At 37.6% G+C, this 16,999-nt stretch overlaps 1 protein-coding gene and 2 non-coding genes across 8 annotated transcripts in view; all 3 read right to left on the bottom strand.

Annotated features, from left to right (window-relative positions):
• Positions 1–649: 649 nt before the first annotated feature.
• Trnav-aac (transfer RNA valine (anticodon AAC)) lies at positions 650–722 on the bottom strand. The gene has a single exon. It is a non-coding gene; the product is annotated as a tRNA-Val (tRNA).
• Positions 723–1,248: 526 nt separating this feature from the next.
• Positions 1,249–1,320, bottom strand: Trnac-gca (transfer RNA cysteine (anticodon GCA)). The gene has a single exon. It is a non-coding gene; the product is annotated as a tRNA-Cys (tRNA).
• Positions 1,321–12,327: 11,007 nt separating this feature from the next.
• LOC125765575 (neuronal acetylcholine receptor subunit alpha-7-like) overlaps positions 12,328–16,999 on the bottom strand; it is a 72,552-nt gene continuing 67,880 nt past the window's right edge. For all 6 annotated transcript variants that reach the window (XM_049430879.1, XM_049430876.1, XM_049430875.1 and 3 more), the window contains exons 12-15: positions 16,169–16,314; positions 15,974–16,096; positions 15,737–15,875; positions 12,328–14,237 (exon numbers count right to left, since the gene is read on the bottom strand). In XM_049430879.1, the coding sequence (XP_049286836.1) occupies positions 14,085–14,237; positions 15,737–15,875; positions 15,974–16,096; positions 16,169–16,314 (561 nt within the window). In that variant the 3' untranslated portion in view covers positions 12,328–14,084. The remainder of the gene's footprint in view (positions 14,238–15,736; positions 15,876–15,973; positions 16,097–16,168; positions 16,315–16,999) is intronic.

The raw sequence follows: 16,999 nt of genomic DNA on the forward strand, positions 1-16,999 counted from the left end.
AAACAATGTTCTGCATTCTTACGTTGCTTCTTTTGCTTTCGTTACGTGCGAGTTTCACAAAATGGGACGCAAAATTTTTGTGCCACTCGGAAAAAATGCCTTCCGTTGGTGTTTGTTGGCTCAGTTGGTTGGAGGTAGATCGCGCATACATTTTTGATTATCATAACAAATACAGTAAATATGGTTTCACAAATCACGACGAAGAGACAATATGGGATGATGAGTGTGGGGAACCGTGGGTGGGAAGATGAGTTGTACCGTTCAAAGACTGTTCAACCAGTAGTTGAAGGCGAAGGCCGGCGTTATGTATATTGCTGCGATAATAAACAAGAAAATGGGCTGCGTAAAGGCGCGGTAGAGGACCATTGAATATTGTAGAGGAATTGGTACAGAATGGTTGGATGACTTGATTTGATTTATGAATCGTAAAGTTTTGCTCAATAATCGATTAACCAATGCAGTAAGTGTCCTACATTCTTAACCTTTTTTTTAAATTTAGTTTTTAACCATTTTTGCTGAGGTTTTTGAAGATTTATACGAGCAACAGAATACATTCGGAAGAAGGAGCATTCCAAAGAGTAAGAGAAGCCTATATGTTACGTTTTATTAATATAATAAAAAAGGATATTTGTGAAAAAAAAATTGGTAGTGTTTCCGCCCGGGATCGAACCGGGGGCCTTCCGCGTGTTAGGCGGATGTGATAACCACTACACCACGGAAACAGTTAGCATAATGCAATGTTAAATTAAACCTGCGTGCGTTGGAGAGTATCGAGTTTTTTTCGGTCAAAACCAAATTTTTTGGAAGATAGAAAGAAATAGTAAATTAGGAAAAAATACTCTTTTGAATAAAGTAAAAATAATAGTATTCCCGCTAGTTCATAGAACATATCTTGCTGTTAAAATTCATGAAAATATGTTAATAAAAGAGCTAACTCTTAGCTATTACGTTAGCTATTCGAATGGTCTGCATTATATATTACAATTATTAGTGGTTATTGTTAAATGCTACAAATATAAATACTACAAGTACTTGATGAAGATATAGGAAGCATAAAATAAGATTAAAAAAAATCGTATACAGTTGAGAAAATCATCATCAATTAAAATCTTAACAATTCATATAAATGAAAGATAAAATTAAACCACTTTTTATCTCTCTATAAAACTACCACCTCCCACTCAAATAGGTATCTAACTAGCCGTGGAATGTAAAAATCTTTCTCCTTCATTCAAAACCGTACAACAAAGGGGGCACCCGGGTTTGAACCGGGGACCTCTCGATCTGCAGTCGAATGCTCTACCACTGAGCTATACCCCCATCGTCCATTGCCGTAACGAGCGGCGCAATCAGAACGGCGACACATTCGCAACGGTTGAAATGAATTGTCACGCTTACGTCACGCACTAATTTTACAACAAGCGATTAAATCATCCAATGGTGGTGTTTCAGTTTGGAGTTTGTTAAAGCATACCAAAGAAATATTTTCCAGCACAGTTTGCATTTTTGTTGACGGGTTCTTTCATAACATCCAACAAAACCACAGTACGCACGGTTGATTAATTTTTTGTCAATTTTTTAATTTATTATCAGAAACGTATTTTCAGAGTTCACATCCCTCAATCATTCTGCGCACGATTTGACTATCCTCTGTCACTACTATTTCGCCTTCTCACGTACTCCCGTATTCGTCGTCTTCTGGCTAGAGATGTGTTTATTCTTGTATGCTGTCGGTCTGAATGGTTTTTGTTATGTGTATCATTTTTCTTCTCTTCTTCTCCTCTGTACTTCGGTTTTCTGTTACTATGTTTTGTGTTCGATTCATTATTTACTTGTTCTACTCGTGTTCGTGTTCAATTTGTTGCAATGGTTAATTACAAAACGTACTGATTTGCAAACTATGATTCGTACCATTCGTACCGCGTTCCTGTGTTGTTATTGACGTATGCATATTTGTTAGCATCGTATGCCACCGTTATTGCAAATGCTATTGGTTCCTTTTCTACCGCAAGATGTAGATTCTTTGTATTGCCATTCCACCTGACCAGTGGTACCATTCTCGTCTATATTACTGTACGCGTCCGTAACTCACGTTAGTGGTGTAGTGTAATCGCTTCGTATGGATTCCGTAACAATTTGGCTAGTTGAATTGAATTCGAGTATAATTCTCGTACAGGATGCTTTGTTTTAGCGATTAAAGATCGTTTTTTTCACCATTCCGCTCCCGTCTCGATCGTGCTAATTCATTCTCATTTCATATTCGTAACATTAAGTAAACGTCGGTAAAAAATAGCAATAAAAACTATTTCAGCATGTTGACACAACTTTTCCCTTTTACATAATTTCAAGCTACATTAATCTTTCACAAAAATATGTAAATCATCATTACCTATGAATGGTTCTGTACTGATATCTCCATGGTTTGCTCTCAGTTTGGTTTGTTAATTCCAGCGTTTTTGTTTATATTTGTTTATTTGTTTTGTTTGGTTTTTTTTTCTTTGTTTACAGAACAAAACATAAGAGTATTTCTTTTTGCGAAACTGGCCCGTTTGTGCGTTTGTCGGTTTTGCCATTTGCATTTTGTCCTATTGTTTTGTGTACAAGGTGGTTGTTAAGTTGCTTAATGAAGGTATCTTTCTTTGCTTGCAGTGTGTCTATAACGTTTTGAACAACTTTCAATCCTTAGTTGAATTTACTCCCTTTTTGTTTTATTGTTTTGCATATTATCTAGTGTAATTCGCTAATGGCTTACACTGTGCGCTTTGGAATCATTTTGCATTTCTAATGGATTTGTTCTTTTGTTAATTGGTTGTTTGGTTGCTGCTTGCAAAAAGTATCGGTGTATCGGTTTGTGTATCTATTTTATTGACAGTGAGAGTAGGAAAATGTTCTATTAGCTACCCAAGGCCCGGCCTAGCCTTTCTGGTCTATGCTTGGCTTGGCTGCGCGTACTGATATGATGAACCAGTGGTTTGTTTTGTGTTTTCCTTTTTTTTAATACGATAATGAATTAATCTCTCGTTCACTTTATTTTACAAACTAACGTAACAAAACGTTTCCCTTCCGTTAGCTATTCGGAGCCGCAGACGTCTTTTTACCGGATGCATGGGAACCAGGTGGCTTTTTCATGTAGCGTACGTTTCATTTTAACGGTCGTACTGTGTTAAGGATTTTAATAATATTTCTGTCTTGCTTGCAACGAAACCATTTGCATTTTATTTATATTTCCTGTTGATCTTTTCGCATTAGACTTTATAAATATTTTACTTCGCAAATTTGCTTAAACTGTTTGTCTTTTTTTTTTTCTTGCATTAAGGTTTATATTTCTGACGTACGAAACGATTGACATTCGAAGGTTGGAAATGAGTGTGATGTACCGAACCCGAACAGTGCATTCGAACCCGTTGGCTGATGGCATTGGTTGTACCCAGTGAAATGACCAGTGATTCCTGTTTTTTTTTTCGTTCTTCAAATGTATGATTAACGTACTCTTCTTTATTTGCTTCAACACCCGGCGCATCATCCAAACGGTTCGCTTTTCACCGACCCCTTTCGAACATTCGTTCACGTTTTTGGTTTATCGCGACCTACACTATATACTCTGGCTTATGACTTTTTTTTTGTTTGTTTTTGTTTGAGTTCCTAAGATTTTTGTTTTTAATATGTACAAAATCACATTCGCCTCACGGGCAGATCCATTTTGCTTTGCTTTAAGAGATTCAAACCTGTTTGGCCAGGGTATAACTATTCCTTCGTGACCAGTTTCGCAAACGATGCGCAGCGTATCTGCCGCCATTGAGTCTGTCTAAGGTCAGTTACTTGCTTGGTAGTGGTGTATTGCAGAGCGTAAGTGTCCGTGTTGATTTCCTTAACGTTTTTGTATGTGCTGCCCTCTTCTTAGGTAAGGTAAGGTAGGTTTTGTTTTTGACTCTAATAATCTGTTCTCTTTCCTTTTGCAAAACCAAAACGTGCCAAGATTCGTGTCCGAAACTTGGTATAATATTCGTTTGGCTTTACGTCTGATTTGTTTCGTTACTTTCGAAATTTCAAATCACTTATACACAATGGCAGTCTATTACAGAGTTTTTTTCTGTTGTGTCTAGTGAGTTTGTGTCGCTGTCTATGATATTTTGACTCTTTTGTCTGACGCTTGCTAACTCATTCACTCTTACCCCTGGTCCTGCTGATAGACCCCCCCACTCGGCAGTCCCAATTGGCTTCCATTTGAATAATTCGATTAATAATTTGTTCAATGTCATATCTACAAATGGGTAATGAAAAAACGTATGCGCATCTTGCTTTTGGTGCCTCGTTGCGCTTTCGCATGTGAAACAAATCATCTGTAATGCGTGTGTGTGTGTTTGGTTTTTCTTCTTCTTCTTAATTTTTGCTTTAATTTTTTTGTCTGCCCCAAAAACCCTCACTTAATGGGAACGCTTTTGCTCACGATACTTAGTTTGTGATTCTTGCCTCTTGCTTAACGCTTTTGCAAGTTGTTCTGTGTTTACTCATAATTTATGCTTTATTTTAATACGCAGATGAGAACAACATTCCAATATCGCTTTATTTCGTTTAATTTATCAAGGATGCATTTGAATTATTGCTTAGTAAGATGCATTAATCTTACGGTAGATGAAGTGAAACCGAATTATAAGGAGAGTGATATTTGGGAACCGGATGTCTAATATGGGTCGTGCAAAGAGTCATTTGAAACATTTAAAACCGTTGCATCGTCAACATTAAGTACCTTTTTTTGGCAAACATATTCAATAGCATAAGAAAATTATAAACCATTTCATAATATAAAAAAGAACAAATTCATATTTTTAAAACGGAATAAAGATATGTAGGTTTAATACGATTATTTGACACTTATAAAGCTTTTAAAATTACTGTTGTTTAAAAAAATAAAAAGTAATTTTAATTTCGCAGTCAAATAAGCCTATTACATGAATAATACATCGTAAAAGCAACAAACAAAATTATCAGAACTTTAACAAATTTTCATACGGATTTTATAATTGAAAATTCAAAAGATTCCCTCATTTTCCATAAATTTTCCTTCGTTACGCTTTTCGTATTTCAACCGTTGATTTTGTATGGTTTATTTAGATGATTTTAATTATCTGTTCTTTAGACTCAATTGTTACCATTTCTTTCCTCATTATAAGGGATTTGTATAAGTTTGCGTGTGTCTCTGTTGTGTACATGTGTTGCCATGTGTGTTGACTATGTGTGTTGTAAGACTTTTATTTCTTTTCATGGAATTTTCATGGTTAGGTTTGTTTTTTTTTCTTTACTAATTAAAATATTCACATTTATCAAATTTATGTAAACTGCTTAGAAAATTGATTTTTAAGTGTTTGTGTGTTCATGTGTTTTATGTCGCTGCAATTCGGTAATGTGGTATATTAGTATTAGTAAGAGTTTTTATTTGCTATTCAATAACGTTCGATTCCTGCTCTGATTCCTGCTGCAAGTCTGGTGCGTTTAGTGTCGTGGTGCTGTTACGGTTTTGGACTTAATTAGTAAGTTTACCTTCTTAGGGACAGGAATGTTTGCTTGCGTAGGGTCGCATATGGGTTACCATAGCCCATACCTTTTTGTCTGCCGCATCGCTCTTACACGAGCAGTCACTCGGTGTCCAACCAGTTTCGTCAATATGCGTTTCAGTCCAGGGCTTTGAGTGGTATAAAATTGTACCAAAATATATGCGTGGACTATCTCAACCAGTGCGGACAGTAAAGATAGTAACTTAAAACCACATATCCTCATCTTCTTTCCACAAGGATTAGGAATATAATGGAAAGAAATTGTGCGTCCTTTGCTAGACGATTCAATCTACAATTGGCCTCATAAAAATATCACCTAAAGTGTGAATAAAAAACCTATATAATTCTACAATCTTGTCACTGTCTTCGGGATGCAAGACTAGCGCTTTTCGCTCCCGAAGTTTTCCTCACCCAAAAAAGGTCTGGAACTGGTATATGATATAAATGGCGTAATGCGCATCAGGATCCGTCCCGTTGCATTTGAAGAAACTAGAAAATTTTCAACATTAGAAACCTAAGACGGGGAAACCAAAAGCCTAGATTTGTCTCTCCGTGTAAATGGTTACCATCGTGGACAGTGGGTCTGCCTCAGTCATTACACAATTTACGTACAATAACGGTGGTGAAATCAAGCTAGCCTACCGCAGGGTGGGGATTTAACTGTTCAACATATCTCACAAAACGTTCTAGAATAAGATGCAGTAGCTTCCTCCTCTTGCTAGTCTGTTAACGAACCGAACCCGGAAGGGAACTACGCCTTTCGATTCATTTTCGTTGGGATAGAAATCGGTCGTCGGATCGTACCAAATAGGGCGGGAGAAAATTGTAACGGGCGTCACGCACCGAACCATGCATTCGATTAAACTTACTTAAGTACTTTTTTGTTTACCCCACAATGTATGATATGGTACATTTTTGAAGGATTTTTTCAGCAACTGCCATCTCCTAACGGTGTACATTTTACTTGCAATTTTTTTGGTTTACGAATGTTTGCTTTACATCTGTCTTTTTATCACTCTGGAAGGGGGCGGTAGGAAATGCAAGTGCATTTGCAATAGACGTACATTTTGAAAGGGTGCGTTATTAAACTTTCAGGAAAACGGACTAACATTACCTTGTGTTTTGTGCCTTTCTACTTTCCTGTTCTGTTCGTGTGGGTGTGTTATTTCTTTTAAATATGTTCGATTGTATTTTTTTTTCTAAGAGTTTTTATTTCACTGTGCGTTGGGATTTTGTTTTTCATGTGTGGAAATTGTGTGTGTATTTGTGGGTATGTGTGTGTGTGTGTTTTTTGGCATCGGGTTTGATTTAATGAAATTCGATTAATTGTTCGGAATTTAGTTGTTGTTAGATTTTGGTTTAATTCACTCCAAACTTCACCTTCAACCTTGCCATTACGAACTCACTCATGAAGTAGGAAAATGTACCGAATTTCCGAAACTGATGTAGCAATTGCATTAGGATGTAAGAATTTTGCGTGAAAGTTTTACTTTATTTTATTTTGTTTTTTAAATGTAAATGACCGTGTCATGTGGGTTTCGCTTTTAAATATGCATTGACTTAACATTTTGGCTTGCTTTACATCGTCGGACGATGCGCAGTGGGCTACAGGCATAGCGTTTGCTCCACCACCATGACGTACCCACCACCGATGACACACTCTGCCACATTCTTAAAGACAGTTCCCATGGCCGCGTTAGTTTTGGCTTGGCACACAATTCGCAGGTAATTCTCATGCTCTCAGTTGTTTTGTTTTTTTTTTGTACGTTTAACTAAATTTTATACTTTTGCAATGCTCCGTAAACCTTACTAATAATGTAATTTCGTTCCAATTCGTACTGATCGCCCATTGCTTCCATTCCCTCGTTTCGTCTGGTGCTTATGGTTTAAGATTGCCTTGGTGGCCATTGAATTCGTTCCCCGTTCGCTTGCACTCGAATTGTTCTATTAACGATCTAATAAACTATCGCTTAATTGCAATTGATTGGCCACCATTTTGTTTTGTTTTTTTTTTTTATCGTGTATGTGTATGTGTGTGTTGGTTTAATTTGTAATATGTTTAATTTTTTTTCGAAAATCGCTCACTCAACAATATCGTCATTTGTGTCCTTTTTTTGTGTCCTCCATTCCATATTCACCCATCGCCACGTTTTTTTACTCTTTTTGCACCACGATTCTTCTTATCCCTAGTAAATGGATGCGTGTGTGTGGGTGCACTCTTTACGTTGAAAAGGGAAGCACAGGCCCTGCATTTCTTGCACTTCCTGACTTATGTACTTTTCTTACTTTCTTCAATTTCCTTCACTAGTCTAGCGTAAATCTACGAGTTAAAGGATTCATTCCGATTTGATTTCTTATATATCAGTAAGTGTCGTCCCGTTCCCGCTCTTATCGACCCCCTAAGAAGAATTGATTATGTTTCTTACACGCTAGCTCAACTTTACAATTTGGTTTACCTTTACTTTTTATGAAAAATTCATAGAATTTCTTAAATATTTCAGCCACCATCGGCTAGGGTTGCGGGGCTTACGGAAACGGAGAGGGACGAATGGTTCGACCCTCGGCAAAACCAGACAACCGGAAGCACCGTGAACCAAACGTCTCCATTGCGCCACCCCGTAAAACCTGCCCCCTGCCTACCGGTTACACCGAAAGTGGGTGCTATAATTCACGCTCAAAACGCTCGATTTGCTCGTATTGGAACGGGGGGATGCCCGGACGGACCGTACAAAAACTGAAGTATTAGCTACCAAAAGGACTTTTGCCGTTCGCGCCCGCATACCCCCCTCCACCAGCCAGTTGATGTAAGACCATGTGCGACGGGGCGCTCGATGGTACGATTTATCCTTAGTAATTCATTGTTCTATAATTAGTGTACGCGTACTTTATGTATAACTAGTTATATGTATATTTGTATATATATATTTATTATATTTATTTACTTTTTAATTTTTAAACATTACGTTTTCTGTATCTGGGATTTGTTGCGGTTTTGTTGTGGTGTGTTTTTGTGTACTTTGTTTTTAATGTTTAGCTTATTATTTTCTCTCATTTATATCCTTGGCTTACTCATCAATTTGCTTTACTGTCAATTAACTATCGGCTTATCTATTCATAATTGATTGAAAATGTATAATTTTATCGGTTATCGCTGCAAACGCTGTGTTCAGTGGAATTACCTCTCACTCACACAGTTACAGACGCACCGAAAAAGGGTCCACCTTGGGCATCGTACATGAGACCCGGTAAAGAAATTTATGTACATGCTGCTTCACCATATGCTCAAGACAATATGAACATAGGCAGCAGGTCCGTTTCGGTTGTATCGTTGATCGGGTCACTAGTTTGCTTAACATTCTGTAGGATTGTTTCAATTTGTCTAAACAATGTCTGGGGACAAATTCACTTGTGTCACCACTATCACTTTTGTCATTTCTCTTCTCTCTCTTTAACACTCTGTTTGCTTAACAGAGGGTGTACACGCGCATTTCACACGAGCTAGAAACTACATAATCTATTTTCTGTTAAGATTTAGAAATTGAGAAAACAAAACACACTTACAATTAGAGCATCTCACACTGCTACCATCATGCGAATGAGTGTGTATAACGTAGAACAGGTTGCCATAAATTGTCTAGGACAGTTTGGTGTAATAATACGAAGGGATATACTTGATACGGTCCAATAAGAGAGTATGAAAACACATTGAAGCCAACGGAAACACATGGCAAGAGCCAGCATATTGAAAGACGACTAAATGGAATAAACTCTTAATAGTGTGATGGCTACTGATGAATCCATTTGGCAGTAGACACGAGCAAGTTCCTAAACAGATAACGATTACGCTCGAAAGACTATAATCCACAAGCAACAAACACATAGTGTAAGCGTTTTAGCCTTTGCCTACGTACACATAAACATTTTATTTACTTTGCCCCTTGGCAGTTATGATTTAAACCTAACTGTAATAAAAAGGGTCGTTGAAAGACAAACAAAACAGTGATTTTAAACAGCAAAGCAACGAATCTGGTCGAAACGGTGTCAACTCAAAATTCCCGACCTATTTACAACAGTGTGTGGTAATTAAATCTGCTAAAAATGTCTCCTAATTTCTGCTAACAAGATTGCTCATTTTAAGGGATGAAAACTAGCTTACGCAGGTAAGTCGATGCCAATTGTTTTCTGTCATTTTTTTTCCTAAAGTTTGCCTAGCCTCAGGAACATACTGTGGGAACTGCTGTTATCTATACTTGCTTTTGCTCTTTTTGTTTTGTTTCTGTGTGTTTTCTTTTAATAAGTCTTAGGTCAAATATCAACGTTGAATTTGTTACATTTTAATAAGAAATGCGACTGTAGATTTCTTCCATCGGTTGTCACGTAAATCCCAATGTCAACGGATGTGTTTCTTATTACTCGCCATTGCCTAACGTTGCTGCTTCATCGAGCATGTGGTGTTGGCATTAGTGTCACTGAACGATTGTAGGAAATATTATGCGAAAGGAAACTAACAAAGTCACACAAAGATGTGAAAAGAACAGAAACTTTCGATTGATCGAAAATTAATTCACTCGTTCTTTGTATGCGATAATCTTTTCCACACTTTCTTACACTTTCAACAACCAATTTTGTAAACAAATCAATAATAACTCAAAATTTGCAAAAAGTTTCTCACGTTGTAAATACTGAAAGTGTTATACTTAATTAACATCATTCTTAAAAAAAACAACAAAATTGTGCAATTTCTAGATGAACCATTTGTATGCTCTTTTTGTCTTTTTTGTCTTCTATTTCTGATTTTCTCATTGGTTGTTTTCGTTTGATATTTTTCCGATCTTTTTGGAATTCTTCATCTCACTACTTTGAGATTCAGTTGCAGCTTTCTTTTACCGATCTTCTTCCTTTCTTCATTTCTGTTTTCATGTTTTACTGCCAGAGAGTTTACCGTAGGAGTGTTTATTTTTCCGTTACGAGTTAATAATATTTCTTTTCTTCTTTATATATCACAGTCTTGCCGCTGTTGATAATGTTTTGCGCATTTTCTTCACTAGTACTTATTTGTTTGCACCGTTTGTGTTTTACTTTGTTTCATTTACTGGTCTTATCATGCAGGTTAAGACTTTTCCATCCCGGGCTATGGATTTTTCTTTTGATAAGGATGCATTTTTGTTTCGTTTTCGCTGTACGCTTAAATAGTTCCAGTTGTAACGGGGAGTTGTTTTTTTTTAGAGGGTTTCGGGTAGGTGCATTTTGATCGAATCTTTAGTTTAGTTTCTGTAGTTCTTCTGCTCGTGTAGGCGTGTGAGTAAATATTTGTGCACTTTTGTTTTAAACTTCTTTCTACTATATGGTACAAAATGGTCACAGAACTGCGGTGTTCCCTATGCGGTTCGTGAACGTTGTGGAATTATTTTTTTTCATTAGTTTGTTGTTTGCTAATAATTTAATAAATACAACTCGTAAGTTTAAGGATGCTCTTGCTTGATCTTCTACTAACGCTGTTACCATATCTCAAGGACAAAAGGTCGGCGTGATGATATACCACATGAAGATGAAGAAGATTGTAATAGAAGCATTTTTAAGTATTTTAATAAATTTAAACGAACTCGTAGTTGTTTTTTTGATAAGAAATATATCTACGATGAATAAAATTTGCACAAATAAATAAAAAAAAATAATATAAACTATACCAACAGTACTTTATCAGATAATAAATAGAATGATAAAGAAAATAGGTTAAAGAAGACATTCACCTTAACAAAACCTATGATTATAAATATTTAATGACAACACAAGACAAGATATTAAAAAAAATCTAAAAAAATTGAAGAAAAAAACAATATTTAATTATTTTAATTATCCTCTTCCTATCACACAACAACCTCTTCCTATCATATGATTTTTCATCGACGCACTGCCAACAACAGTTGACTCACCTTATCCTTTTCCATCTTTTCACACACACCATTGGCAGTGTACACTTGGCACACTCATCCCCCCATACTCCATCCATTTCGCGAGCCGTTCCACAGTCGGCTTTGATTAGTAATTTAGAAATTTCACTTTACTGTTTCGGTTGCACAAATTTTCGTTTCCCCCGTACACCCAACGATCGATCGACTGTCACAGTGTGTGTTTGCACAATGTCACGCTCGATCGGTCGGCGGTCGGGTAGATGGAAAAAATGGCAACACTAATAAACGACAAACACAAAAAGAAACATTCTCCCTGTCTTCCTATCCACACGCACAACTTATTACGCACCCCCTTCTGTGAAGGGTTTTGTGCTTCCCTTACACGATAACTTAAATGGCGCCTCCTCCCTTTAGCGACATTCGGTGGAAAAGCGTGCGAAGTACAGCCGCGCTTCGCCATCTGTGCCTCCCTCCCTGTATGTCCCAATAGGTAGGTTTTTTTTTGTTGCAGTCGCATCTTTACCAGTGATACGGATACGGTGCGCATGTGTGTAGGTGCTTACATATTGTGTTGTTTAAATTACAGCTTCACTTTCCAACGCACAAAAACCCCGGAAAGTCATGATTTTGCCTTCTGAAGGCAGTCCCCGATTTGTGGATGTGTGGATGTTTTCGATTAGTGCTTACGCTTCTCTCTCATTTCACATATATCACACGATCGCGTCATGGTTAGTTACGAGACAAAACTAACCCATGCCCTTTGCCGGCCATTTCGTGTTGTGTAACTATACAAGTGTCTACGATTAACTAAAGAGATACGCTTTCTATGAACAAGTACATGTACACGCTTTTTTGGCGCCATGAGTCTTCCGCAAAACACAACCAAAAAGGAAAAACATTGATCCGATTGCAAAATGATCACCTAGCGAGTGGTTTGGACTGATCTAGACAGACCATCAACCACCTTTTCCTTTTCTTTATGTGTGGGAAACATTATTACAAAGGGCTGGGAATAAAATGACCATATCAACATATTAGCGTTTTGCTCGCGTATCTCGTCTTGCACACTCAAACGTTGTCCCTTCCGTTGCAGTACAAAGTACAAAGAAAACGTTACCACGAATCAAGCCCGTGCAAAGTGTGTGGAGTTTTAATTCTAGTGTAGAGAAAAATGTACAATTTTGGCTTTCCTTGGCGCACCTCACCCATGTTTTCTACCGTCATCATCATCTTTTTCAATTGTTTTCGCACGTTTCACTAGCAAAGAAAGGAAAATGTACACGCGTTCCCTGTCAGGAGCAGTTCTTTACGTTACAATTCTTACGCATAATAGCTTAGCTACGGTTCTGAGATTTGCATGTAGTTTTGTTTTAAATGTTCTTATTGCTTTTGGTTCATTATTGGAATGCTATGGAACGGGGAAAAAAGGGTGGAACAAAGATGGTAACAGCTTCAGAAATCGTCACAACCTTTGCGCAGAAAGGTATGCTCTTTCACCGGGTTAAAGCGAGTTAAAGTTTTTTCCACTTAAACAGTCTATCGCTTTCGTCTTAAAATAATCGTTTTTCTTTTGTATCCATCTCGGGGATGCACCACATCTCTCACTGTCCTTTATCGATTTCTTAGGATGGTACGTCTTATCTTGAATGCCTTGTTTGTGCCTCACCGAACGTTTTGGAAGATGTTCAGAGCTATTTATCGATCTGGGCGTACCGGAGATCGCACCAAATGTCGTTTTCCACTTGTTGTGGGTTACACTTCCAACTTAACTTCCATTTCTACCACTTCTGTGCAATGGCAATACGTTCTTTGTCCAATTATTTACTAAATTTTCGCGGTAGTTTTGTGCGCCCTTCTTCTGCAACACATCTAAACAATTGCCCTTTTTCCTTCTCTTTTTTCTTCTTTTGCTAGGAAACTACAACTAAGGGTAGAAACTAAAACTAGTTCGATCGCTGCTTCGGCTGAATCGGTGGAAACATTTATCTATTGCAATCACGATCCACATTTCGTGCCTCGACGCTGACTTGGCTCATGTCAAGTTTCCTCTTACGTGTGATTTTTTTAAATATTATTTTCCTAACTTTGCTCTAGGTTGTTTTTTTTTTGGTTTGCTTGGTCGAAAATGATTGCTGGTCGAATCTTTTGCCCTTAGGTAAAGCTATCATCTGTTTCGCCTCCCCCTGGCTATCGCTATCTGCCACGATGCTTCCCCAATCCTTGCATACCGTGTGCTCCACACCGTCCGTTAGTAGCGTGGATACAACAGGTTGCGGTTTTACGAGGATGCTGCTACCGAGTTTTGTCGCTCATGTCTTGCGATAATGTCTGGACATGCTGATACCTTCGCTTCCGTGCCCGAATGTCCGTTAGTTGAGTTTTCGTTTTTTTTTTTGGTTGTATTTTTCTGTTTACTTTTTTTCTCTTTTCACTCGTTTACACGTTCCGACGTACAGTGTTTCGTTTGTTTTTTTCCCACTGCCGAACCGCTTCACCGACCGGTACAACGACGCGACGCAATGGCGCAACGAAGAATTCATTTAAAAATTCTTGACAATAATTTAATTAGTAACAAATTGATTTTATGGAAAAACCAATAACAATAGCCCTTATCATATGGCTACGAAACGATGATGTGCGGAGCCGAAAATAGGACAGCTATGGTTGCCACTATTGTGAAAAATGTGAAAATTATAAGGCACAATCTATCAACTACCATTGCTGCAAACTTCCAATCCTTCGCAATATCGCTTTCTTCGTCTTCTTTTCGTATCTGTTGGATAGAGAAGAGAATAAAAAGAAGGAAAATAGAACGGGTTTTTCCAATGTTGAGAAAAGTGCTTAATAAAAATTTCTAATCTATTCTCTATTCCAAGCATTTGAATAAGAAATAAGTTTAAAAGAATGGAAAAGACAGAAGAACAAAAATGTCCCCAAATCTGACAGCTTTGTGTAAAATTTTATAAAGCAGAATGTAAGACGGCTGCAGCTATTGCTAATATTTAGTATGAAATTATATTTAAAAATAGTTTTTCAAACAAATTATTTTAATGCAACAATTGGAAACAATCCTTAAAGGAGCTTAAAGTGTTGATATTAAAAAGTAGTGGAAATACAAATAACATCACAACTATGCAAGTATGCTAATTAGTGTATAGTTGTTAAAATTGTATTGTAAAATGTAATTATAATAAAATTGGCTTTATTTTGATGAGATATGTATACAACCTAAGAACAACCTCGTTCTTTGGTGTCCTTCGTTAGTTTCTTCAAGAACGATCACGATCATGTGTAGTGACAAATTATCATTTTTCATTCAAACATTGTTATTATTTAAGGTTTTTAAGTAGAAAAAGTGGGGTTAAATAATTCATTAAGTTTCCTTTCAAAAAGATGCCAGGATTTCATTAAGTGCACCGAGCGAAATCAAATCTAAAACATTCAAGTAACGTTATTGCTTTCGGGTTCGGAATTAGTAAATTTTTGGTATAATCAGCTATAATAGTTTTTCTAGGTGTCTTCTTGTACATCATGAGGTCAATACTAGTCCACTGGTTTAGAGCTAAACACTAACATTATCCTCAAAACCAACATTAAATTTCGATTCGTTTAGGAGCATATTTTCGTTCTAAAACGAAATTGAAAAAAAAAAAACTCATTCGTCTCCGTAGAACGAAAACCAGAACCGCTTGATCGATTGACCAATTAATGATAGATGGTTATCGGAATGAAACCGGACAACAAACATCGTCATAGTCATCTTTGTCGCCTTTAAAACCACAGCATAAGAAAAGCCCACTTCCAACACGTGCGTCCGGTTCGATTGCGCACCAGCTAAGGACAGTTCTTTAAACAACATCAATCTTCCTAACCTTAACCGACATATTTCCATTTATCAGACAACGGCATGCCGTCCGCTTGGAAAGGAGCTAAAGCGAACGAACCGGACAGGTACCGGAACGAGGAAAAGAACACAAAACCCCAAAAGTAACCTTCTTCGTTTTAGTAGCAAGCGTGACAATAGCGAAAGTACGAAGGACATGCAGGATTATTGATGACCAAAGCAAATGGTGAAGAGCAGAACGAAAGAATATGTGCGCGTGAGAAAGAAAGACTATGACAATAGCTTCTTCTAGCTCGTATTGCTCGGGAATGACATTGGGGTTTCTCTAGTTAGAACCTTGAATTAGCCGTACAGCACTGTATTACTCGCTCAGTAGGGCAGACGAACTTCACTGTAAGGAAAGAAGATCTTTTCCCACGTATGCATACCTGGTCGGTGATAAAACGTATCTCTTTCAATATTAAAGCTAGTTCGTAATCAGCAGAGGATGTGAAACACGTGTGTGGTGGCGCTATCGCATCCGGCATTCGATTAGTTCCGATCGGTCCGATGCTTCCATCATCACTGCTGCAAAGTGGAATAGAAATGTCAGATTAAATAGGAACGAAGCAGATAATCGGTACAAACGGTGATTGGTTTCATAACTACCGCAAATAATTGCTTACCTGTAAACAGTCCTGAAATATGTTGGATTATGTGGCAGTGTACCTCCAGGGGTCAATGGTCTACAGTTGTGACGAAAGTCATCATCTATATCTAATACGTTCGCTAGTAAGGACTTCGATGATCTGGTGGAAGAGTAGTTGAGTTAGTGGGGACATTCAAAACATGGATCAGGAATCGACCATGGATCCACTTACCGCTCCTTCAGCTCGACGTCCTGTATGTGTGCTTTCCGCTCGGAACTGTCCGACGTTGGCGTTGGTGGATATTCCATCGATAAGTCTCTACCGGGTCGACTCATTCTTAAAATACATGGCAACCAGTATAAAAATATGATTCTAACCTGTGAATTGGGAGAAAAGAGTATGCAATAATATTAGAAACACCATTTAAGTAGAAGCCATTTTGTGTAAAATGTAAAAGTCTCGCTGTGATGCACTATACACAAAATCTAGTCTACGATCTGATAAACGTTTCTCGTTTGCTGACTTAAAGTCTTCGTGCTTCATATTTCATCCCACATATCCGTTTGCAAAACGAGCATCTTTTACATGTCATAATTTTCAAGTAAATATTTTCATCAACGTTTCAAAACTACCTTTCCGCACAGTTAACCGTGGATCGTTGGTGAAAATAAATTAAATTAAGCTACTAGAAGCAGAAAGGAACGTATGAAGGAAAAAACGAAACACATTTTCACAACACATGGATTCCATGTACACTGGGTAACCAGGGCTTTTTCGCTTCCGTAACCATTTCCCATTTGGCTTCCACGGTCACGGAGTATCTTGCCTATTTTCCAGAGCACATACTGCTAAAAGCGTAATGAATTTAATAAACTTTCCCATAAAATTCCCATAAACGAAAATGAAGCACACGGTTCCTGCTCGCACCATGCTCGCACATAACTAAGAAACGGAAGTGAAATTGGACGATAAGAATTACGCAAAAACCGACATGATACGCGGGCTTTGTCCTTTCAATACGTACCCCAAACCCGGGACTATTCGAACAGACGTGAAATGAGC

The sequence above is a fragment of the Anopheles funestus genome, chromosome 2RL (assembly GCF_943734845.2).
Source record: "Anopheles funestus chromosome 2RL, idAnoFuneDA-416_04, whole genome shotgun sequence".
In the NCBI taxonomy this organism is placed as follows: Eukaryota; Metazoa; Arthropoda; class Insecta; order Diptera; family Culicidae; genus Anopheles; species Anopheles funestus.